This window comes from Cervus elaphus, chromosome 25 (genome assembly GCF_910594005.1).
Source record: "Cervus elaphus chromosome 25, mCerEla1.1, whole genome shotgun sequence".
NCBI lineage: Eukaryota > Metazoa > Chordata > Mammalia > Artiodactyla > Cervidae > Cervus > Cervus elaphus.
This window is the reverse complement of record NC_057839.1, coordinates 39,748,001-39,774,762: the sequence shown is the minus strand read 5'-3', so window position 1 is coordinate 39,774,762 and position 26,762 is coordinate 39,748,001. Positions and strand designations below refer to the sequence as shown.

Genomic DNA, 26,762 nt, shown 5'->3' with positions numbered 1-26,762 from the left:
AGTATTGGAGCTTCAGCTTCAGCATCAGCCCTTCTAATGAATATTCAGAGTTGATTTCCTTTAGGATTGACTGGTTTGATCTCCTTGCTGTCCAAGGGACTCTCAGGAGTCTTCTCCAACACTACAATTCAAAAGCATCAATTCTTTGGCACTCAGCCTTCTTTATGGTCCAACTCTCACAACTGTACATGATTAGAGTAAGGGCCAATATTTCTTTGCCTCAATCCTCTGTGGCACTGAAACATTGATTTTTCTCTTCATTCATTTGTTCAACAAACTTTCATTGACTACCCAATATGTAACTTTTCCCGTAAAATATCATGGTTCAAAAAAAGACAGGTTGGACCCCTGTCCTCACAGATATGATGACCTAAAACATGTCCACAAATTCAACAGTCCTCCCATCAAGCCCTTAGCACTGGCTGGCCTTACTGATTCACTTCTAATAGATTGAATGCAGTGAAAATGTCCCTGTGTGACTCTGCCCTTAGCAGAAATATTGTACAGTTTCTCCTTCTTTTCTCTAGGATGTATGTTCTTGAAAACCAGTCACTATGCTGTGAATAGCTGAGGCCATGTGCAGAGGTCACAGGCACATAGAGGTGTTCTGGTCAATAGTCTCAGCCAAAGTCTCAGTTGATAGCCACTGTCAACTACCAGACGTGAATTTTCGAGTGATTCCAACTCCAGACCTTGTCTGACTATAGCTGAATGAGAGATATTGAGTAATAATCACTAGCTGAGCCCAGTCAACCTTTGGAACCATGAAGAACAATGATACATAAGCTTTCATTTTATGCCACAATGCTCAAGGTTTGTTATGCAGCTATACCTGAGTTTACCTTGGAGAAGGAAATGGCAACCCACTCCAGTATTCTTGCCTGGAGAATCCCAGGGACGGAGGAGCCTGGTGGGCTGCTGTCTATGGGGTCGCACAGAGTCGGACATGACTGAAGCGACTTAGCAGCAGCAGCAGTATACCTGAGTTTACAGTCACATGCTCTAATGTCTACAGCAGACATCAAACAATTACCCCCCAAAATTAAATTCAGTTACAAAGATGGCAGCAAGCTTTCTCCTTTCTTGGCTTTCAAAACCCTACCCCATCCTAGCTCTTTCTCTCCTCTTCCCTGCTTCCCTGTCCTTGCTAATAGCATTATCCTCCTGACAAAAACCAAGGCTGAAAAATTTGAGTCACTCGACCTATTTTCCTCATACCCATACTCAAATCAGTTATCATATAGTTTTGATTCTATTCCAGAAAGTGCCTTCCACGTGGCTCCACCTGACAAATCCCACCGTCACCTTGGCCCAGTTCAGGCCCTCAGAATCTCATCACTGATTTGTTGAAATGACTTACCCATTGACCATTCACATCCTTGCCTGTTCACCCCTGTCAGATATGTGTTCTCAAACCACATCCTCTATCTTCCCCCTCTCCTGCTAAAAAAAAAAAAAAAAGCTGTACTATCTCTTCATTCACTGCCTGAAAAGTACCAGCCAATTGTCTCAGACCCTTCATAGTCTTCTGCTAGCATTTGTTCTGGCTTTTCTTCCCACGTAGTGCTGCTATTACATGCTATGCTCCTAATAATCTGAACTTCTGAGCATGCTGATCATGCCCCCTCATTGATGCCTTCAAGCTCTCCCTCCCTCCACTGAAAATGTTTTTTCTTACCCCATCTATCCTGTGATCTCCTGAGGCTCACACAATACGACTGTCATTGATCCTATGGCTAGGTAAGGGTGATAGCTATGGCAGAGATGGTTCACCGCCAATCATTTCACACAGTGGAAGCCATGAGTTTTTGCTGAGCACATGGCCAGCCAGACGCTACAGTTAGCCACTCTTTTAATGCAGCTTGATGCAAGCATATGACTGAGTTCTGGCACATGGCATGTAACCATAAACAGAATGTGCCATTTCCAGTTTAATCCCTTAAAAGGAATTAGCATGCCCTCCTCTAACCTTTTCCCTTTCTTGCTGGCAAGGATGGGGCAAGGGCTGGAGCCACCATCTTGGCCTTAGAGATGAAACTATATTTTGAAAATGGCAGAGATATTTTTATAGTCCTAGACCTCTTAGCTTCAAATAGAGAAAATCCATTTCTATTACTCTGTACTACTGAATTTCGGAGTCTCCTTGTTATTGCAGCTTAGTCCATATTCTACCTACTATGATAGCTAATCTTTATATTGAGAGTTTATCAAGTAGCAGACACTGTGCATCACATCATTTAACCCTCACAATGATACCGTGGGAAAATAATGTTAGAAATGAGGAAACTGAAGTTCAGAAGGGGTTTACAACATGCCAGGGGCCAAACAGCTAGTAGATAATGGAGTTGGAACTCAAGCCTAGGCCAGTTGCTTTCAGAAACTATACCTTTAATCACTGTTTATCCCTTTGCTCTGATCCACAGCCTTGAAGGCATAGACAGACCTCACTGAGGTTTGCCAAGATTCCCCATAAACACTTAGAAACATGCTTCTCATGTCGTAGATACTCAATAAATGTTTGTTGAATAAATATCAATTGGTTTCAGGAAAGCAGGCTTTTTGGAAGTTCCTAACTACAATCAGATGATATAGTTAACTGCTTCTGCCTAGCCAGCAGCACTGCATCCCTGTTTTATATAGAAAAGTCTCCCAGTTGCTTAATACCAGACAATTTTCTCTCTGAAGAATAACACATAGTGTGCACTTTGGGTCCGTGTCCTTATCCATCTTACCTGCAATCGGCAGAGAGCCTATGTAAGTGGAGCAGGCAGCTGGGGAAAGCACGCAGCCAGTTGTACTCATCTGCATTTATTTACACAGCTGTTCTTCCCCTTGTTCAAGCAGAAGACTCCAACCCAGAAATCCAACCCAGAAATCAGAAACAAAAATAAAATTAGGGGGCTTTTTGAAGACTGCTGGGCAGTATCCTGCATCCTGGGGTCTCAGCAGGGATGTGGGGTCCAAGGACGTTCAAAGTCTCCTTTGTACGGTGTCAAGGGTACTAGTACAAAGCGAATAGTGCTGAGAGCTTGGGGCTGTGAGAGAGGTTATTATAAAGTACTGACATCCTGCTGTGACGGCTGAATTGTCTTCCCTTCTTCAGGGCTCTTATCTGGAGCTCTGCGATAGAAAAGGAATAGAAGAGAACGCCTGAACTGTTCTAGGGTTGCCTTCAGCCCTCCCCTGGGAAAACTTTTAGCAATAAACACAGATCAAGAGGAAACTGAAAACGATTTTTTCAAATGGGTCTTCAAACAGCCAGTCTTTATTTGTTCAAGTGGGGGGACTAAAAGAAGAAATTAAAGCCAAGTTTCTTTCTAATTAAGTTCCATGGACCTCCCAAAATACAACACAGATGCTGTGATGAACATTAACAAGCTCTCTGATGGAGTGTACTTGAGCTCAGTAGGACTAAGACAGAGAATGATTTAGGAAAAAAAAAACCTCCACACACAGAGAGAAACACCCTAAAAGCTTGTTGTAATGATGACTTTTATTAGTTCTTTAGGAGGTTACATGATAAAGCTGAATCCTTTTTCATCAGTACATTCAAAAGTAAATTCATTCTTCTCTTTTGATTCTAGTAATGATATACATTTAAGATTATTCTTTCTTTTCTTATGGGAACCTACCATGTTAACATATCTAATTAAAAGTAAGCATTATTTTGTTTCAGAGCGTATGTTTAGATATAATGTCCCTGCCCTGGAATTCCATAGAGTCAGTGTCTCAGGGGTGAGGTGCAGGGGTTGGAGGGCTAAGATTGATCCATCACCTAGAGGAGTATGTACATTAGGAAGAGCTAAGTGATGATTGAAGAGGCATGTTCAATCAGTTTTAGTGCAACCAGATCCCAGGGAGTGGGATGAGTGTAAGGCAGGTGATTCTAGCTTCAACTTCAGAAAGTCAGAGATGATTTGGGGGGTATTTCTGCTTCAGTTTTACCTGTACTTGCTATAGAGTTGCTCAGTCGTGTCCAACTCTTTGCGACCCCGTGGACTGTAGCCTGCTAGGCTCCACTGTCCATGGAATTCTCCAGGCAAGAATACTTGTGTTAGGGTCCACAGCAATAATCCCACAGATACTATCAAGGATAGGAAAAACACACAACATAGAGGGAACCATGCATGGAAATTGGCGTCACTTCAGAGTTAATTAATTTGAGATAAAAACAAGCTATGTGATAGTGCCCAGAAAGATAGATGATGCTCTCCTGAAACTGAAAAAAAATTGAGCTCAGTGTTGAAATTTCAAACGGAGGCAGTGCGAGGTTGGATTGAGGATTATTTGCCTGTGAGACTATATTATCTATAAATCATGTCAATGAGGAAAAATAAAAACCAATGAGGAAATTCATCTTTTATGGTTTCTGTTAAGTTTACATTGGGGTGAGGGAAAATACCAGCATAATTAACATAGAAAAGGGACTTCCCTAGTGGTCCAGTGGTTAAGAATCCGCCTTCTAATGCAGGGGACCCAGATTCGATCACTGGTTGGGGAGCTAAGATGCCACATGCCAGGGGAGCAACACAGAGCCCTCGCTGCCACTACAGAGACCATGTCCTCTGGGGCCTGTGAGCCACAACTAGAGTTTTTGCACCACAACAAGGAAAGATCCCATGTGACACCATGAAGATCCTGCATGCCTCAGCTAAGACCTGACACAGCCAAGTAAATAAATACATACATTTTAAAAAATTAACGTAGGGGATTAAATGAGGGGATCTGTTTCAGGCCACCCAGGCTTTGCATATGGAGTGAATTGGAGTAGAAGATGGAAGTCTCTGTGTCTCTTCACATCCCTGTGTACTCTCTACCTCACCTTAAAAAGTGGAATAATAATTTACTCCATCCAACACCAAATTGTTAGAAGGGAAAGACTCAGGTTTCTTTCTTGTGGAGGATTCATTTTCAAGGCCTCTTTTTACTTCTCACTCACTCTTCCTTCTTTTCTGGCAAATTAAGGAAGAATAGAGTAGACCTGTTTGGCTCCATTCCTAACTTTTTGGTGGACCACGTGGATTGTGGAATCAAGGTGCCAAGAGCCTTCTCTGGACAACTCCCACCTCGGGAAACCGTCCCCAAACTGAGGTTGCCTGTGGCTCAGGAACACATCCGCCTAATTCTGGAATCAGTTCATAGGGCCATTTGGAGGTACACTTATAGATACACTATCAACTCAGCTGTAGTCTCTAATGAAGGTTATCTTTTTATTTCCCATATGCTTACCTCTTTACCTTTTTTCTCACTGTGTCCATAATCTGGACAGAGAAAAGATGTGCTATATATTGGGCTCCCTGGGAAATCTCAGCAAAATAAAGAAATATTGGAATCCATAAGCTGGTTTCAAAGTCCATGTAGAAAAATAAGCAAGCAAGAATAGCTAGGACAATTGTGAAAAACAAAAATAGTGAAAGAATGTCTTGATAGTCTGATGATACAATAATTAAAACTGTTGTATTGACGCATTGAAGCTGCAGACAGATCAATGGATCAGAGTAGAAAGGTAAGCGTTAGTCACTCAGTGGTGTCTGACTGCTTGCGATCCCATGGCTCCTCTGTCCATGGAAATCTCCAGGCAAGAACACTGGAGTGGGTAGCCATTCCCCTTCTCCAGGGGATCTTCCCAATCCAGGGATCGAACCTGCCTCTCCTGCATCTCCTGTACTGAAAACAGATTGTTTACCAACTGAGCCACCAGGGAAGACATAGGCATAAATATATGTGGAAATTTAGTCACAAAGATGACATTTAATATCAATAGAGAAAAGAAAAATTACTTAATAAATTGTGTTGGAGCAGTATATGGGGGAAAAAAATGAGCCCTTACATTATGGCAAGATAATTCCAGGTATATTAAATATTTAAATTCAACAAATTAAATAACAAAAATTCAGGAAGAAATCACTGGAGTCCTTTCATAATCTGAAGTACCATAAAACTTCTCAGAAATCACAAAAAGAAAGACTGATCATTTCAATTGCCTAAAATTCAAAATTTATGTATAGCAAAACCCATCAATAATCAAAAGATAAATGAAAAACTGGTCAAAATATTAGAAACTTAAATCACAGGGAAAAAGACCAACATTTCCTAATAATATATTTATTCTATGTAAGCAGGAAAAGGTAAATAGATATCAATAGATAAACAGGCAAAGGATATGAAATAAAAATGGCTCTTAAGCATGAAAAAAAAACCCAGTATCATTCATTAGAAGAAATATGTAAATAACTCTACAATGATTTATCATTTTTTGCCTATTAAATGGCCAATTTTTTAAAAAAAAAACTACATAGAACAATGTGTGGAGAAACCAGCACTATAATACATTATCCTTGAAAGTATAAATTGATTAATCCTCTACCAAGAATAATTTGATCATATCAGTTACAAATGTACATACCCTTTGACCCAGAAATTCCTCTTCTAGAATTGAATTCTACCAATATATTTATATCAAATGATATATATAAAGTATTTATTAGAGCACTGTTTATAATAACAAAAGATTGAAAACTAAACATTCATTATTAGGAAGTTGGTTGAGTAAACTATGATCAACCTCATTAGAAGATAAGGTCTATGAATGAAAGGATTTGTGTTTGATTTGTTCAATGAAGAAAAAGAAATGCAAAAAGGCAAAATGGTTGTCTGAGGAGGACTTACAAATAGCTGAGAAAAGAAGAAAATAAAAAGGCAAAGGAGAAAAGGAAAAATATACCCATCTGAATGCAGAGATCCTAAGAAAAGCAGGGAGAGATAAGAAAGCCTTCCTAAGCAATCAATGCAAAGAAACAGAAGTATACAATAGAATGGCAAAGACTAGAGAACTCTTCAAGAAAATTAGAGATACCAAGGGAACATTTCATTCAAAGATGGGCACAATAAAGGACAGAAATGGTATGGACCTAACAGAAGCACACAATATTAGGAAAAGGTGGCAAGAATACAAAGAACTATACAAAAGAGATCTTCATGACCCAAATAACCATGATGGTGTGATCACTCACCTAGAGCCAGACATCCTGGAGTGTGAAGTCAAGTAGGCCTTAGGAAGCATCACTATGAACAAAGGTAGTGGAGGTGATAGAATTCCAGCTGAGCTATTTCAAATCTTAAAAGATGATGCACTTAATATGCCAGCAAATTTGGAAAACTCAGCAGTGGCCTCAGGACTGGAAACAGTCAGTTTTCATCCCAATCCCAAAGAAAAGCAAAGAATGTTCAAACTACTGCACAATTGCACTCATTTCACACACTAGCAAAGCAATGCTCAAAATTCTCCAAGCAAGGCTTCAACAGTATGTGAACCGAGAACCTCCAGATGTTCAATCTGGATTTAGCAAAAGCAGAAGGACCAGAGATCTAACTGCCAACATCTGTTGGATCATCCAAAAAGGAAGCGAGTTCCAGAAAAACATCTACTTCTGTTTTATTGAGTATGCCACAGCCTTTCACTGTATGAATCACAACAAACTGTGGAAAATTCTTAAAGAGATGGGAATATCAGATCACCTTACCTGCCTCCTGAGAAACCTGTATGCAGATCAAGAAGCAACAGTTAGAACCAGACATGGAACAATGGACTGGTTCCAAATTGGGAAAGGAGTACGTCAAGACTGCATATTGTCACCCTGCTTATTTAACTTCTGTACAGAGTACATCATGTGAAATGCCAGGCTAGATGAAGCATAAGCTGGAATCAAGATTGCTGGGAGAAATATAAATAACCTCAGATATGCAGATGACACCACCCTTGTGGCAGAAAGTGAAGAAGAACTAAAGAGCCTCTTGATGAAAGTAAAAGAGGAGAGTGAAAAAATTGGCTTAAAACTCAACATTAAAAAAACGAAGATCATGTCATCTTGTCCTGTCACTTCATGGCAGTCAGATGGGGAAACAATTAAAACAGTGAGAGACTTTATTTTGGGGGGCTCCAAAATCACTGCAGATGGTGACTGCAGCCATGAAATTAAAAGATACTTACTCTTTGGACGGAAAGTTATGACCAACCTAGATAGCATATTAAAAAACAGAGACATTACTTTGCCAACAAAGATCCGTCTGGTCAAGGCTATGGTTTTTCCAGTGGTCATGTATGGATGTGAGAGTTGGACTGTGAAGAAAGCTGAGTGCTGAAAAATTGATGCTTTTGAACTGTGGTGTTGGAGAAAACTCTTGAGAGTCCCTTGGACTGCAAGGAGATCCAACCAGTCCATGCTAAAGGAGATCAGTCCTGGGTGTTCATTTGAAGGACTGATGCTGAAGCTGAAACTCCAATACTTTGGCCACCTCATGCGAAGAGTTGACTCATTGGAAAAGACTCTGATGCTGCGAGAGACTGTGGGCAAGAGGAGAAGGGGACGATAGAGGATGAGATGGCTGGATGGCATCACCGACTCGATGGACATGAGTTTGAGTAAACTTCGGGAGTTTGTGATGGACTAGGAGGCCTGGCGTGCTGCGGTTCATGGGGTCGCAAAGAGTCGGACATGACTGAGCGACTGAACTGAACTGATAACAGTGACAAAGTCCAGATACTGCTAATAATATGGCTTGTTGCCTGTATTCTTAAGTGAAAGAATTGCTGAATTTCAATTAAAAGTTAATGAAAGTAGGACTTCCCTGGTGTTCCAGTGGTTAAGAATTCACATTCCAATACAGGGGGCCCAGGTTCGATCTTGGCCAGGGAACTAAGATCCCACAATGCCGCGGGGCAACTAAGACCCAGTGCAGCCCCCTCCAAAAAAAGTTAATGAAAGGATTGAAAGGAAAGCTGTAATATTTTTCACATCCAAGTTCCTGGACACCTAGGTTCTATCCATAGAAGACACTTTGGACAGCGCCTCCAACCCCAGGTTCAGAATTCCATGGTAAGATCTTGACACAACCTCAAAATATAAAGAAATGCAAAGTCTAATCAAGTGTTGTGGCTCCCTTGTGATTGCTTAAAGAGTCCAACCTCACCCCACTCTCTACCCTTCAAAATCATGATGGAGACTTTAACAGCATGGCAGTCAGGAGTTGAGAAGCCATGCCCTGCTGTCTGCTGCTTCCCATATCACACCCAGCCAAAATCTCTGGTCAACGTGCCATACTGATTAGCTGGGAATGTATAGCTGGAAACATAATTCCAAAATATCCCTTTGGGAAGTGAAATGAAGTGAAGTGAAGTCGCTCAGTCGTGTCTGACTCTGCAACCCCATGGACTATATAGCCCACCAGGCTCCTCCATCCATGGAATTTTCTGGGCAAGAGTACTGGAGTGGGTTGCCATTTCCTTCTCCAGGGGATCTTCCCAACCCAGGGATCGAACCCGGGTCTCCCGCATTGTGGGCAGACAGACGTTTTTACTGTCTGAGAAAGCAACTCTCAAATCCTTTGGATGACATATTTATTTTCTAAGCAGGCAAGTATATATAATCCTGGGGGTATTTAGAATTAAATACAGAGGCCATGTAAATAAGACCAGGTGGATCAGTGGTAAAGAATCTGCCTGTAATGCAGGAGACTCTGATTCAATCTCTGGATCAGGAAGATCCCCTGGAGAAGGGATTGGCAACCCACTCCAGTATTTTCGCCTGGGAAATTCCATGGACAGAGGAGCCTAGCAAGCTACAGTCCATGGGGTCGCAAAAGAGCTGGACATGACTTCTCGACTAAACAACAGATTCTACACTTGCGTTAAATTTCAAAAGAATCTGTGACTAACTGGTATTTTAAGTACATGTTTAAAATAATTTGGCATATTAGACCATACTTCTGCTTTTTCCTCCCTTACCTTGAGATCTTTCTTCCCATTCCTCCATATCTTTTCCATCTTTGGGTATTGGAGAGCCCCCAGCCCATTCCTTGATTATCAATTCTTGATTATCTATCTCTAGCTACACTCACACCCTGTGAAGACAAAATCCACTTTGTTAGTATCAAACTGTGCTCTAGCTTTAAACACTATCTAGAATTTGATAACAGCAGATCTAATCTCCAAACAGACCTCGCCCCTGAGTTCCTTCTGTTATATCTAACAGCCTATTCAACATCTCCACTTGATTATCTTTTGATTTCCTGTCTTGCCCACACCGCATACAAGTCTGTTCCCGCTCTTCCCCAAATTGGTAAATTACAACCACAGTCTTCCAGTTTCTCAGGCCAAAAACCTTGGTGTCATCCTTTTTGAGCCAATACATGCTTATGAAAAATTTGGCTAACAGTATGAAGCAGAATAATAGAGATTCCATTAGATATAACTTCAGCCTTTGTAATAGTGTTTGGTGTACTAGCATGTATAATGTTAAGCAAAATAAACTGAATGATTTAATTTTTAGTTATTCCATTCCATTTGTTATGAATCTTTCTGCTCTGTCTCCATGCACACCCATGCACTCCCTTGGCATGTTCATGCAGAGCTGGAGCTCTTAATTCTGTGTGACAAATATGGAATGCCGGCTTTCCATCTCTCTTGAATGCCATTGCCACCTGGCCATCTGCATTTGGAGATCTAAGAGGATCCAAAAAAGAGCTCTTCCATTCCCTACACCTAACCAAAAGCTTCAGCTTTCCACCCCATTTCAGTTAAACTCTATTTATGCAGTTATTCAAGCCTAAAACTTTAGTTCCATCGTTACTACTCTCTTACATTCATACCCTTCATTCAAAGATCATCAAAGACTGACAGTTCTTCTTTCAAAAGATATCCACTGCTCATCATCTCTCTGGTTAGTCACCTTAATCCAAGCTACCATCATCTTTCCTTGAGGCTTTTCCAGTAGTCTCTCACCCTGTTAACCATTCTTCATGCAGCAGCCAGAGTTTGATTTTTTTGTCTGTACCAGAACCCTAGCTCCCCATCCAAGGATGGAACAGAGGTCTCCCACAGTGGAAGTACAGAGTCCTAACAACTGGACCACTAAGAAAGTCCTAGAGTTGATTTTTAAAAAGACCACTTCACCCGTCTGTGTTAAGCTAAGCCCTACAATGGCTTCCTAGCTCTCTCAGTGAGATCCAGAGCCCCTTGCTGAAGCCATGCGCATTTCTTTGTTGAGGCTCTATCTCCCACTAGAATGTAAACTCCAGGCACATCCAGACCTCCTTTCCTTTCTTCACCACTCTATCCACACCACCTAAACAGTGCCATACATGGAGTAGGGACTCAACAGAAATTTGTTGCATAAAGAGCAAATAAACTTGGAGTTTGGGGTTAGCAGATGCAAACCAATACATAAAGAAAGGATAAACAACAAGGTCCCACGTTATAGCACAGGGAATTCATTCAATATCCTGTGGTAAGTCATAATGCAAAAAAAAATTTTAAGAATATGTACATATACATAACTAAATCACCTTGCTGAACAGCAAAAAATAGCACATGTAAATCCACTATGCTTCTATTTTTAAAAAAGTAAATAAGCTGTTGGTTGTGGATAGAGCAAAGTTTGGGGGCGCAAAGGTCTATAGAAGGGCAGCACTTACATTTTCCTTTATAATTTTTACTCTTTTGTAAAGAAAAAGCATTTTGAAAACTTAATCCTCAAAAATTTTAGAGGGGAAAAATTTATGTAAACATGTTAGCAAGTCTAAGCTTTCCATAGGATTGAAGGAGTGCTAGAATAAGACAGAGAAATCTACAGAGGTGGGGATCTACCAGAAATCTACTGGTGGAGCTGAGGAAGCTGAACAAGTCACATCGACCTTTTAGGAAAAATGTCAGAGAGGAGTCTTCCTCTGGTTCACAATGACTTCTTAATGAGAATCAAAACCCCAGCTTCCACCATAGCCAGTTTCTACCCTTTTGAAGATTATCTGTGCCCTTGTCCACTCTCTTGTCTTATTTGTTCTTTTCCTTTTTCTCACCCTAATCACATCTATTTTTTTCTTTTATTTAAATCTGATGGTATGAAGATATAATTGGTTATAAAAAGGAGAACTTATTGTGAGGTGAACAGCACAGCAAGCATGATGGATGATACAGTTCTTGAGAGTGAGAGGAGTTTTCCTCAACAGAATAAAATTTCTTAACACCAAGTTACAGTCTGTTGGAAAAGACCATGATGCTGGGAAAGGTTGAGGGCAGGAAGAGAAGGGGACAACAGAGAATAAGATGGTTGGATGGCATCACTGCAGCAACAGACGTGAGTTTGAGCAAACCCTGGGAAATGGTGAAGGACAGGGAAGCCTGGTGTGCTGCAGCCCGTGGAGTCGCAAATAGCTGAACACCATTGAGCAACTGAACAACAATCTTATCCAGAAGACCCAAGAAAACAGTTCTAAAAAGCCAGCAAAGAAACAATAAATTCCCTGTGATAAGAAGTTGAGAAAGCCAGATATTTCAAGTGGGTAAAAAGAATGCCAGAGGCATAGCTTCAGGATAAATGACGAGTTTGGGATTAACAAATATACCCTACCATATATGAAATTAATAAAATACAAGGATTTATTTGTTCTGTACAGCACCAGGGCTTCCCTGGTGGCCCAGACGGTAAAGAATCTGCCTGCAATGCAGGAGACCTGGATTTGATCCCTGCATCAGGAAGATCCCCTGGAGAAGAGAATGGCAACCCACTCCAGCATTCTTGCCTGGATAATTCCATGGACAGAGGAGCCTGGCAGGCTACAGTCTATAGGGTCACAAAGAGGCAGACACGACTAAGTGACTAACACATTTACATTTACATAACACAGGGAACTATAGTCAATATTGTCACAGTCTGTGTGAGAGTTGGAAAAGAATTTTGAGACATGAGGCACAATAAAAGGAGAATAAAGTTTACTAGAGTGAGAGATGCTGTTAGAATAGCAGGGTGACTCAAGGGTGAGCCGAACGCTTGCAGCCTATTTTTATAGCCTCGAGACAGAGAAAATTCCTACTGGAATGGTGGCATTATGTGATTGGTTAGGATGCTATAGGGTGGATAGTAGGGTGGGTATTTTACATCACATGGGGTCATGGAACTGGCTGGTTTAGATCCAGAAGCTCATGGCAACAGTTGCTATGAGGCTTGGTCAGTTCCAGAGATTTTTATCCTGTGGAACAGGGTTCCACATCTGTGACCTTGGTGTAGAGCTCCACAAATATAGTAACCTATAACAAAAAAATTATTTTAATGAATATATATGTATTCATATATATTTACATATATGAATTTACATATATAGATACATATATGTGTATTCATATATATTTTAATCGAATATATATGTATATATATGTATGATGTATATGTATATAGACATGTATATCGATATATAACCAAATCACTTTATTTACATATATTTACATATATGAATTTACATATATAGCTACATATATATGCATTCATATATATTTTAATTGAATATATATGTATATGTATGTATATAGACATGTATATCGATATATAACCAAATCACTTTGCTATATAACACAATATTATAAATCAACTATACTTCAATTTAAAAAAAAAAAGAATAAAGCAAAGTATCCAAGGTCTTTCTACCTTCCTACTCTCTACTTGTCTAAATGCAGTATGCTTGAGACTTCTCTCATGGTCCAGTGGCTAAGAATTTGCTCTCTTAATGCAGGGGACCCAGGTTCCATCCCTGGCCAGAGAACTAAATCCTGCATGCCACAACTAAGACCTGGCACAGTAAAAAAAATTAAAAATGAAACACAGTATACTCGACCTCTTCTGTCTTGTCTTTCACTTGTGCCACATTTTAACAGCTTCTCTGGAGTCCATGCAGTGTCTTTGCTCTTTGGTTTTGCCACCTGAAAGATTCTCCCGGGCTATTCCTGTGTGTGTGTGTGTGTGTGTGTGTGTGTTAGGCCCTCAGTCCTGTCCGACTGTTTGCAACCCCATTGACCGTAGCCCACCAGGCTCCTCTGTCCGTGGAATTTTCCAGGCAAGAATACTGAAGTGGGTTGCCATTCCCTTCTCCAGGGGATCTTCCTAACTCTATTAAAAAAAACTTCATCTGTAGAATTCCTTCTGAAATATTGCCTCTTCCATGCAACCCACCATTCTCCCCGCGCCCCCCCGAAACTGGAATTAATCTCTCTCCTGTCTGTCTAGAGAGTTTAATTTTTCAATCTCATCAGGCCTTATATTGTCATCTATCTCACTGTGCATATGTTCTCCGTATGATATTGTAAGATCCTTGAGGACTGCAACCATTTTGTCCTTCTCTGTGTACTCTGACTTCCCTTCAGTGTCTTCAGACCTGTGGGAATTTGTAGAATTCAGAAGGCAGTATTTTCATCAAGAGTGTTCTTTCTCAAAGCAAAATTGTGTGGCATTCAAAGGCCTGAGCTTTAAAAGCAAGTGGCTGCGGTAGAATCTCAGTCCAACCACTTAACCAGCTTGTGATCTTGGCTGGGTGCTCATTCTCTCAGAACCTCAATTCCTTCATTGGGAAAGTGGGAATAATAAAATTTAGTAACAATAGGGTTGTTGTGACAAGTAAATGAGGCAAATGTAAAGCACTTGGCACAGGGCCTGGCACACAGAAAAGATTTAATAAATGGTAGCTGTTTTATTATTATTACTATTACCATTGCATTAAACCTCTGTGAGGAGACCAAAATCGTCTCAACACATGCTAATCTATTTAAATAAATTGAGAGAGAATGGACTGGAGAGCTTGCTAGTGCTGCCAAGTGTAAGAACACCTCTATAAAGAGTACTCACTTTGTAACAGTCTTGTCCAACAGAAAGACAACGCAAGTCATGTATGTAATTTTAAGTTTTCTATTAGCTACATGAAAATAAGCTAAAAGAAACAGGTGAAATTCTTAAACATATTTTTAATATATTTTCTTTAACTTGATGATGGTGAAAGAGGAGAGTGAAAAAGTTGGCTTAAAACGCAACAATCAAAAAACAAAAGAGCCGGGACTGGTGCACTGGGAATACCCAGAGGGATGGGGTGGGGAGGGAGGTGGGAGGGGGGATCAGGATGGGGAATACGTGTAAATCCATGGCTGATTCATGTCAATGTATGGCAAAAACCACTACAATATTATAAAGTAAAATTGCATTTCGGATCTAAAAAAATAAATAAAATAAATGTAAGGCACAGACTAGTACTAATAATTTGTAATAAAGAACATTATAAACTGAAAAAAAAAAAAAAAAACAAAGAGCACAGCATCCAGTTCCATCACTTCATGGAAAATAAATAGGGGGAAAAAATGGAAGTAGAGGCAGATTTTGTTTTCCTGGGCTCCAAAATCACTGCAGATGAAGACTACAGCCATGAAATTAAAAGACGCTTGCTCCTTGGAAGAAAAGCTATGACAAACCTAGACGGCATACTAAAAAGCAGAGATGTCACTTTGCCAGCAAAGGTCTGTATAGTCAAGGCTATGGTTTTTCCAGTAGTCATGTACAGATATGAGACTTGGACCACAAAGAAGGCTGAGTGCCATAGAATTGATGTTTTTGAATTGTGGTACTGGAGGAGACTCTTGAGAGTCCCTTTGACTGCAAGGAGAGCAAACCAGTCAATCCTAAAGGAAATCAACCCTACATTTTCATTGGAAGAACTGATGCTGAAGCTGAAGCTCTAATACTTTGGCCACCTGATGTAAAGAGTTGACTCACAGGAAAAGACACTAATGCTGGAAAAGAATGACAGTAGGAGGAGAAGGGGGTGGCAGAGAATGGGACGGTGCGATGGTATCACCAACTCAATGGATATGGATTTGAGCAAACTGGAAGATAGTGAAGGATAGGGAAGCCTGTTGTGCTGCAGTCCATGGGGTCACAAAGAGTCAGACACGACTTAGTGACTAAACAACAACTTAACCCAATATTTAAAATATTATCATTACTAACATGTAATTAATATGAATAACTATTAATGGTATACTTAACATTTTTTGGATTAAATTTTCAAAATTGGTATATACTTCACACTTAGCCAGTAGTTCAGATGCTAAACAGCCTGCCCACAATGCGGGAGACCCAGGTTTGATCCCAGGGTCGGGAAGATCCCCTGGAGAAAGAAATGGCAGCACATTCCAGTATTCCTGCCTGGAAAATCCCATGGATGGAGGCGCCTGGCAGGCTACAGTCCATGGGGCTGTGAAGAGTCAGACACGATTAGCAACTAACACTTTTCACTTTCACACTTACAGCTCATCTCAATTTGTGCTAGCCACATTAAAGCACTCCATAGCAACTTGTGACTGGTGGCAACCATAATGGACAATATAGCTTTCTAACACGGGACCTGAAAATATCTCCCTCATAAGTGAGTCAAACCATATTAGGCTTTCACTGTATGTTTCTCTGAAAATGATCGTTGGGAGTGTGAACACCAGGTCCAGGTGCTGACTTTGATGTCAACTTCATTGACTTTGGGCAAACCATTAATTTGGCATTTCCTGCATCTATCCTGGTACATTTTTATGGTCACATGGCCATAAAAATTATGATCCGTTACTCAGTCCAGCCTGTCTCATCACCACCCACCATGCCTTCCCATCCCCTGACCACAGGCCTGGGCCTGAGATCTGCAAAACATACTCCCAGACATCTTCCCGATGGCTGAATTTACTACAACAAGCCATGCCTCTGTAAGATTTATTAATTGAGGCATCACTAAAAATGTGGAGTCCTTAGAGTTTAAGGCTTTTGTCTTTTCCTGTGATGTTATTCTATCCTATTAGAGTCCTTTTCTTAGAATTTGAGTACTTTGAGTTACCTGATACAGTCGTTTCCATATCTTGCCCTGGGAACCCACTCAGGGTTAACTTGCTAGTGGTGGGGAGAAGGGAGGGGATGCCAGAAGGAGGGCAAATCCAGAGGCTCTGGGCATCCCACCTCCACATTAGGCTTATCCCTGATGTGTGATATTACTGTTTGTTCCATCATGAGATTTTATTTGAACGAGTGAAAGTCGCTCAGTCATGTCCAGCTCTTTATGACCCCATGGACTGTAGCCAGCCAGGCTCTTCTGCCCATGGGATTTCCCAGGCAAGAATACTGGAGTGGGTTCCCATATCCTACTCCAGGTTATCTTCCTGACCCAGGAATCAAACTCAGGAAACTGATAACAAAGTGTTTATCAAATGACAAAAATAATACAATTTAGAAATAAGTCTGATGTCCTTTATTCAAGTGAAAACAATCCAGGGACTCGGGGAGCACAGTGCATCATAAGCAGTGGAGCACCCTTCCCAAGGGATTTTGGGCAAAAGTGAATTTGTAGAGCTTTAGAAGAGGCCTCGCTGAAACAGGGCCAATTGGCCCGAGGTCCTTATAAGGCTGGTAGGTCCTATTCTCTGGTAAAGTAAGCTAAGGCTTTGCAGATGGTGCTAGTGTTAAAGAACCCACCTGCCAATGCAGGAGACGTTTGGGTTCGATCCTTGGGTCGGGAATATCCCCTGGAGAAAGACATGTCAACCCACTCCAGTAATCTTGCCTGGGAGAATCCCATGGACAGAGGAGCCTGGCAGGCTATGGTTTGCAAAGAATTGAACACGAATGCAGTGACTTAGCACACAAGCTAGCTAAAGCTGAGTTGGAGATTTGGAGTTGATGTGTTAGGTTTCCTTGACAATGTAGGCTGACTTGGGTTTTAATGTGTGACGTGGGCCCATACATGAATTAACTTTATCAGGTTAAAAAAAAAGTCTGAAACCTAGTTTTTGTCTTACCTTTAGTTTAGTCCCAGGATTTGCCCAAACTTCCACAACCTGACCCCAGCCTCAGTGTATGTTTCTCTAAGACTAAATTATCTCCCCAAGTTTTACCTGTTGGTTGTTTTTTTTTTTTTAATATTTATGTCTTTAGGCTGTCCTGGGTCTTAGTTGTGGCATGCAGGATCTTCTCAGTTGCAGCACGCAGGATATTTATTTGCAAGATGCCAACTCTTAGTTATGGCATGTGGGATCTAATTCCCCCACTAGCAATTCAACCTGGGCTCCCTGCATTGGGAGTAGGAAGCCTTAGCCACTGGACCACCAGGGAAGTCCCAGTATTAAGAGATTTTTGAAGAACTTACTGGAACTCACGCAACTGTGATAGAAATGACCTTTAATAACTGAGGTCTATCGACAAGAGTGAACAGGTCATCCTGTGAGTGTCATTTCATTTTGGCAGGTGTGGTCCTATGTGAGAAAAGAGCAGGGTGAGTGGGGAGGCTTGGTTTTTGCCACCTCTGTGACCCAAAGTGAACTGCCTCACAAGGCCACAGCAATCCCCCTGCCCAGCCCAGGAAAATGGGACTGGTAGCGTTCTAAAGGTTTCTTCTTTGGTCTTTCAATTTAGAATCAGCCCACAGACGTGACATTAGCAGAAGATGGACTTCAACTTCTGAGCACAGCACAAATCTTGACTGTACATTTTAAAGCATGAATAACTTTATTCTGACCTTACCCCAAATTACTCTCGCAGCATCCGATGACCAAAAATTATTTCAGCCGCTAAGAATGATTTGTGTGCAAGACCCAGACAGTTTCCACCATTCACCCTGTTTTCTCAACTCAAAGCTGCATTTTCTCTTGCTTAAAAAATTTGCATATTTTCTCAGTGCCTGTTTCTGACTCACAATAAACAATGCCCAGACCTCCTGCCAAAAAAATGTCCAAATGCGAAATAGTTGCTATAATAGTTGTTTTTGTGATGGCAACTTTGAGATGTGTGCTTTTAAATTATAATTACTTTTTTCCTTACAAAAGATGTGTATCTGTCTTGATTGCTGTAATTATGATTCTATACTAGCAAACACTTATAAAAGATTCATGTCATTGCTGTGCTTCATAAAACCCATGCCCTTCAATAAGCTTCCTTTGGTGACTGTTTATATGTTTGTGTTTAATTTGTGGCAGAGAAATCTAATGAGAAGCCATTAATCACTGAGTGCATATAAAAATTTGTGTCCTTAACTAAATAGACCGAAGTGAATGGGGCAAGCCTATTACTGGCATGACAAGATTTAGAATCATAGAACATTGAAAGGGAAAGCTACTTGAGCAAAGTAACATAGTCTAACCTCATTTGGGGCTTCCCTGGTGGCTCAGTCTGTAAAGAATCTGCCTGCAATGCTGGAGATGAGGGTTTGATCCCTGGGTTGGGAAGATCCCCTGGAGAAGGGAATTCAACCTCCTCCAGTACTCTTGCCTGGGAAATCCAATGGGCAGAGGAGCCTGGCAGGCTACAATCCATGGGGTTGTAAGAGTTGGACATGAGTTAGTGAGTAAACCACCACCAATCTCATTTTACAGATGACATGCAAATTTGGAAGGGGAGGAATTTGTGGTTTAGTGATTAAAAAATTTGATGGGAGCAGGAATGGGACATCTAAATTCTAAATCTGGACCTGGTACTAAGGAGTCCTGGCACAAGCTGACTTGACTTCCTCATTCGTCCTTCTTCTCAAAGATGAGGCCTAGAATCCGTGCATTGATGAGGGGCTCCCCTGAGGGAGAGAGGAGGGGGCACTGAAATAGGTTCTGACCCCCATCTCCTATCCATTCCATTAGAGCAGCTCCACTTGGATTTATTTATTTATTTATTTATTTATTTATTTTTGGCCATGTCACCCGACCCCAGCAGTGAAGGGTCGAGTTCTAACCACTGGACTGCCAGGGAATTCCTTCTCCTCCTTTTAAAGTTTGATATTTACTGAGATTCTTTCTTCAAGTTTTAGCACTGGAGATGGATTGATATAATTTTTCACATTTGTGGCTGTGATGTGTCCATTTATTCATGTAATAACTCCTACTTAACCAAGCAACCTTCTGTCCTAGTGACTGGGTGTCCAGTAGCTGTAAAGACCGACTCTGTTCTCACAAAGCCCGCAGTCTAGAAAGAGAGAGTTACAGAACAGGGTGGCAATCACTCTGGAAATTTCAACCCCAGGAGTCTTGGGAGCATATAGAAGGGGCAGTCCACCCTATCAAGATTTGAGGAGGAAGAGAAGGAAGAGGAGAAGTTTAGGGTTGACTTTCCAGAAGAAATAACAGATGGTGGGCATTCCTTTTAATGTTCTTTACTTTCTTTTCTCTTTGTCTTAATAAAAGCTACTGAGGACTTCTTTTGGAAAAGGATGAAAAACCAAACTTCCGAGAACTGTTAAGAGCTCTTGTCACTCACTGACTGTAATCCTGGGCAAATTGCTTAATCCCTATGAAACTCCATGTCAACATCTGGAGATACAGGGGGCCAGTAATGATAGAATGTTCCACAAAACACTATCACAAAGATGGAATTAGATAATGTTTGTAATAGTGTTTACAAAACTATAAAGCCCTGTAAAAATGTGGACTATCATTATTGCTAACACTCTGTGGAAAGCTTTAATTCCCACTGACCTACCCGATCTTTCCCAATTACACCAAGATTCTGGTCCTGTGGAGGTTTGGCGCACTTTGAACAACTGGGAAAAGAGCCATTTCACAATATGAGTCATAATTAATAGCAATAAGGCTTGTGAAATCTTCATTAAAAAGCAGACCCTCTTTAGTTTTAGAATGAAGAGAATGTGTTACATTTCTGTAAACCATCATTGTGTCCAACTCTTAGCTAACTTGGGATAAAATGGTTGGTATAATTTCTTACCACCTGCAGATTTGTTGAGGGGGAGTCCTGTTCTTTTTCTCTCTTATAGTGGGATTCCCTAGGCTTCTGCCCTTGCTCAGACCGCTTCTTAAACCTCTTCAGGGGTCAAACATTAAAATGTTCTAGAGAAACCCACTAGTAACTAAAAGGAGTGAAGTGGGTGGGCCCAGAGATATGGAAAGGAATTACCTTTAGGGAAGGTGGTCTCAGTTTAATTCCAGCTTATCTGTTGAACCTCCATACCTTGAAGTTGTCTGTACTGTTCAGTGTAATCTTTTTTTATCTTTAAATGTGAGTGCGAATCATTCCAGTTTGTAAAGGTTCCTCTGTCCCCTTGGCTTCCTTACTGAAGTATTGTTCCCTTAAAAGGTTTGCATCAATCTAAAACTAAAATCACTCCAATGTTTAAATCCTGTGACTCCCTCTTGCTTAGGAGTAGAGTTCAAGGTTTTTTAATTTAGTGTTCTGGCTCCTCTGTGAGTTACCCTGAAGAAGGGCATGGCAACCCACTCCAGTATCCTTGCCTGGAGAATCCCATGGACATAGGAGACTGGTGGGCTACAGTCCATGAGATCACAAAGAGTCGGACACCACTGAACCGACTTAACACAGCACACACAGAATAAGAATAATGTTGAGCTAGGCATAGATTCTCCAAGAGTCTCTGAGTCTCAGAGGAAGTCCTGGTAAATAGGCTGCAGGACAGGGTTCCCATAACTTTCTTTGGGCCGCTCCCACTGCCCACTGAATAATAATTACAGATGTGTTTGTGGGCTCCTAGAGAAAAGGGGCTGGTTTTTGGAACACAGCACTTGTTCAAGGTTTGTTGAATGAGTGACTATGGTAAAGGTTACTTATAGTTCAACTCTTTGCAACCCTATGGACACTTTCCTGCCAGGCTCCCCTGTCCATGGAATTCTCCAGGCAAGAATACTGGAGTGCATAACCTTTCCTTTCTCCAGGGGATCTTCCTGATCCAGGGATCAAACTCAGGTCTCCTGCATTGCAGGCAGATTCTTCACCTTCTGAGCTACCAGGGAAGCCTAGGTGCCCACTAAAATTGGGATTTTCAGGCTTCACATAGGTTCAACATAAACCAATCTGTTAAAAACCTAACCAGAATTCACCACCAACATTTTGTTGTTTTGCTTTTTACATTCGGGCTTAAAAGGAAAAAAAAATTAAGACAAAATGAGAGACCATCTACCACAAGTACTATTTCTGTGCCTCCTACCTCTAGTACTTCCACTGGAGTTAAATCAAGTCCCCTTCATTGTCCTAATATTCTACAATTTCCAAATTGTAAAAGGAAAATTGACATTCCTTATGCTAATCCTAAACTGTCAACTATTTGAACAAGGATGGGCAAAATCTCCAATGAAATTACAAATTAAAGTGAAAAATATTCAACAAAAGTTAAAAGGGTTTCTAATCACATTCTTCCTCAAATTCCAGAATCCCCTTATCTTGAATGCTGAAATTTGATGATTCTGTACTATGTTACAAAACTTACTAATACCTCATACTTCAAACTAATGGAAATTCAAGGATAGGTTGGATCTGGTTGTTTGTTGTTATTGTGACATTTCCTCTCACCTCCCACCAGCCCAATGAATTCACCTACAACATACTTTATAATAGCATGTTCAAAGAAAATTCTTGAAAGTTTTCAAAAGAAATAGCATTTGTCACATCTTTTTTTTTAACTCTGTAATAGAAAAATTATGATTTCCTAGCCCTGTGTCTCCTACCCACAGTAGCATTAAATAATATACATATAGAGACTTGTTCATAATTTCTTGCTGTTTGGCTTATTTAGTATTTCTGTAAAGGAAAAAATGTTTGAAGGCTCAAGGGTCTTGTTTATAAAATAGAGGAAAAGGAAGAAATATGTGTTGAGTAAACCCAAGTTGTCCCAAGGGCATTATTGCTATAGCTTTCCAAAAGAGAAAGTGGTACTTAAAAGTAGTAATTCCTAATATTTCCCCCAGACTACACCCTTGTAATTCAGATGAACTCTGAACTGAGACTCTTTGCATCTCATTTTCTCTTTAGGTTTTTATTATAGAAAACAAAACTTTCAGTGGTGAATTACTTCCCTTCTCTGGGGTTCACCAGACTCTTATAATGTCTGCGCTAACTAAATTAATGAAATGGTTTTTAACCAAGATTCGGGGATTAGAAAAAAGGAATAAAGAGAGGGCACTAGAGCCTTCTCATCTCTATACTAACCAAAGTATGGTTTTCTAATCCCTTTTCTTGTCCCCCTACTCCAAAACAACCAGAAATAAAAGACGGAAATGCCACTTGGCTTGAAATTCCATTTAAAATTATATAAAGATTTCTCTTTTAAGTTCTCTTGAAATACAAGATATTTCCACAAGAAATGTGGACAAGTTAGTCTTAAATCCATGACTCACAGAGGACTTAGTGTAGTAAATAAATACTTTAAAATGTAGTCAAGGCATTGAGAAATGGCGCCTAGGCCAGAAGTGCCAACATAAAAAGCGATTTTGTTTGTCGCCGAGTGTTATTATGTCACTCATTCATAGGAGTTAAATTTAATATTTACTGTGTATCAGGTATAAAACCCATTCTTGCTTTCAAAGAACTTACAATTTAGTTGGGAAGCCAGAAATTTTAACAGGATTTTTTAAAAGAAAAGAGCGGTAGGAGACTTGTAATTAAATGTTAAACTATGTGATACAGATGCTAAGTGACCTAGGAGATAAAAGAAAGAGAAAGACTGCTGAGGGTTGGGACTGCCAAGAGCATATATTTTCAATAAACCCTTAGAATGATGCAATTTTAAAAGTTGTTGTAATTGCTGCTAATTTATACTTTTAGCATTTACATGATTCACCATTGCTTTCCAACCAGGAGATGTTCAAAAAAGTATAAACATGCAACAGTTGAGACTTGGCAGGAGACATATCTTCAGAATCTCCCTGGATTTGCTAATGAAAGAAAAAGACATACTTTCTTGTTGGAAAACAGACCTAAGAATTAAGCGGATTTTGTATGGGGAATATGAGATTTAATAAACAGGAATACAGAACTCTGGCTGTAATTTTTGGTATGAGCTTTGTTTCTATCAAATGTTTTTCTTCATGCTAAACAATTTGGAGTTGAGTCAGGCTCAAAAATTTTTTTTTAATTTTTAAAAATCTATTTTCTTTCTTAAGAAAGGTGGACTAGAAGTGCGAGTTACAGTCTCAAGGAAATGAGAAATTTCTAATTCCTAAAAAATGATGGGGCAGGTGGGGGTGTAGAGGACATTTAGCATCCTTTAAAATTGAGGCATCTGTCTATACAGCAAACTTATCTTTTGCAATTACGAAACTTCAAGTGTGCGTTTATACTCTTGGTCTTAAAATGCTTTTTACTTTAGTAGCCTAGCAAAGATCTTGGTCTCTTTGTGTTTCTTACCTTTTTAAATCTTTGCCATCAGACAATTTGAGCTAAATTAGATTTGCTATAATAGAGTTTTAACTGCTAAAATAGAGACATGTCTCATCTTGTGTTTTGAGTAAATTTAGTCAAGTTTAGAGCATTATAGCATTTTTTCCCTCCATGCTTGATTGCCTTCTGGGTCTTCCCAAGAAATGTCAGTTATTTCCCCAATTCTAAAAAGAGGGACTCTATCATAATAGCGTACAACCAGGCAAAAGAGCACACTCGTGTTTCCTTAAGGGGAGGAAACAGCAACAATGTGAGATAATTAAATTTAGCTCCAGAAATCTCTTCTTTGAAACGTTCTAATCAAGACTTCAAGCTTTCTGAGTGTGTGCGCGCTTTATTCTCCGAGTCTTCCTGGTCCCGGTTTTGCATTTCTAATGAAAGTGAACTGACAAAGCGGCAAAGTGGTCTAAGGAGCAAAACAAAGCCAACAAGCAGGCTTCTGGTGCGCCAAGATTAATCAATATTCCAGAAACCTCGGGTTTCTCCCCTCCTTCCCTGTGGTGTTTTCATTTTTCCCCACTCCCCCTTTCCCGGGCACAGACTCCGCCCCTTTTCTTAAGTTGCCCCGATAGTAATTTGCAGTTTCAGAGCACATGCACCCCTCGCTCGCTGCGTTCTGTTGCTCCGCCGTACCTGCTGCGAATTCACCTTGTCATTGCCTGGGGTATCTTCCACCCGTTACAAAATCCGAAAAAGGTAAGTCTGACGTCCTGTATTCCTGCTGGGCTTAATTTCTCATTCCATTTCTCTGCCCCTGTATTTTGTTTCCCAAGCAGAGGAGTAGCGAGAGTAAAAGCTAGCCATTTTGCTAGATAAAGTCCATGTTAGTGATTTAATCAAGGAGCGTGTGGTGTCTATTTACGCCGCGTCCTCTCTTAATTTGGAGTTGAGTCATTCAGGGTGGATTGGGGGCAGATTGTGGTTCCGGCGCTAGAAAAGAACCAAGGCTGAGCTGGTCTGTTTTAAAAGTGACTGGTAAGGGGAATGAGAGATCAGTAGGGGGAAAAAAACTGATCTCTCGCGTCTCCTCTGCTTTACTTCTCCCTAAACGTTTAATCTGCGATGAAGTCTTGAACGACCTGTACGTCTTATTAGCACTGACCCCAACCTGTAGTTTTATTTAAAAGTCAAAGCTGTTAGGTTTGTTTCCCCCACCCGCCCCGCATTTGAATTTGCCAAAAGCTTCCGAGGAGTCCCTCGCTTTCTAGTCACTTCCCCCACGGGCGCACACGCTGGCTGTTCGCCAGATACACACGTCCCCAGGCACCGCTGCTTTTTACTTGGATTTATCGTGGGAAAGGTTATGGATTAGAAATCTTGTTAAACAGCAGGAGGAATTTCTTGATCTTTCAAAAGAGCTGATTTCTACCAAGGGGAAGATTTGAATAACCTAGGAGCACTTTAAAGAAACCAGAAACCACGCTAGCTGTAATGTTTGGAATGAAAATTGGACTCATCTCTTCATCTGTTCCAGAAATCCTAAATTTTAAAATACAGAGAAGTGGGCGATAGTTTCCTCAGAAGACTTCAGCATGTTTGCCACAAAGATAAATGCTACTTTGTACTTCTACTTGTGACAGAAATGTAAATGAATTATGATTTCAGATCATTTATAAATATGCCCAGCCCACTTTGCTCATTTTGTGAAAAAAACTAAAAAGTTGCCATGTGAAAGAGTCATTCTTTCTCAGGGCCTGTGGGTACTTGTGTTCTTTTCATAAGCATATTTACTATTGGATGTTATCATGACTTTTTTCTTAATGAAGAAAATAGTTACTTTAATATATGTAACAGAAACCTCTGACTGAAATCTCAACATCTTAATTCATTTTATTGAGCTGGTTATGCCCTTGCCATGTATACGACATAAGCCATTAAGTATAGTTATTGAGTGTTTCCCGTGCATTTAATTCAGTTGGACATTTATTGAGGGTGAACCCTGTTGTAAGGCGCCCAGCTGGGGTCCAGGGGATCGGGTTGGGGTAGGGGTTTCTCCGTCACACCCAGCTCTGATGAGCCCTTTTATAGCTTCACTGGAGAAGGAAGGGCAATTTTTAAAAAATGTAACACAAGTTCCTGCTCATATATTCTGGATTTATGCACATGTCTCACACGTGGTTCAGTAAAATATCCACATTTGAGCCCTGAGGTCTGGCATTGCCGCTCTCCAGTCCTTGATTCCTAGTGCGATCATGCAGTTTGCCAACAGCTTCCCCTGGTGTGAGGCAGCCCTGATTTTTCACCCCTGGAGGCTGTAACTCTTGTCTCTTTCTCTCCCATCTAGTTGTGTTCTTTAACACCAAAGAGGACTGGCTTTCTGGGGCTGATTCCGTGACATTGACGTTCAAAGCAGAGACACTCTAGAGAAGTAAAATATGACGAAAAGCAATGGAGAAGAGGCCAGGTTGGGAGGCAGGATGGAGAGATTCCAGCAAGGGGTCCGTAAACGCACACTCTTGGCCAAGAAGAAAGTGCAGAACATCACAAAGGAGGACGTTAAAAGTTACCTATTTCGGAATGCATTTGTGCTGCTCACAGTCACTGCAGTCATTGTGGGTAAGTCATTTGATAACAAAACCCCCTTCCAAAATTAAAAAAAAACAACTGGATCTTGTTTCTCTGGGGCATCTGACTGCCTGGGAAAATTATCTGATGAACTGATTGTAGGTATTCAAAAGGACCGCCCAGGCTTTCCTCTGAACTTGAAGATTCCTTTTTTTCCCCTTTACATGACAGTCTGTTGGCACGTTTGGA

The 26,762-nt window shown here is 40.6% G+C and overlaps 1 protein-coding gene and 1 long non-coding RNA gene across 3 annotated transcripts in view; one reads left to right on the top strand and one right to left on the bottom strand.

Moving 5' to 3' along the window:
* The window catches only part of LOC122683544, a 47,891-nt gene extending 23,034 nt beyond the window's left edge, over positions 1–24,857 (bottom strand). For both annotated transcript variants that reach the window (XR_006337775.1, XR_006337774.1), the window contains exons 1-2: positions 24,642–24,857; positions 2,733–2,848 (exon numbers count right to left, since the gene is read on the bottom strand). This is a non-coding gene — a long non-coding RNA (uncharacterized LOC122683544). The remainder of the gene's footprint in view (positions 1–2,732; positions 2,849–24,641) is intronic.
* SLC1A3 (solute carrier family 1 member 3) overlaps positions 24,549–26,762 on the top strand; it is a 79,220-nt gene continuing 77,006 nt past the window's right edge. The window contains exons 1-2 of the mRNA XM_043887200.1: positions 24,549–24,704; positions 26,293–26,564. Of these exons, the coding sequence (XP_043743135.1) occupies positions 26,384–26,564 (181 nt within the window). The 5' untranslated portion in view covers positions 24,549–24,704; positions 26,293–26,383. The remainder of the gene's footprint in view (positions 24,705–26,292; positions 26,565–26,762) is intronic.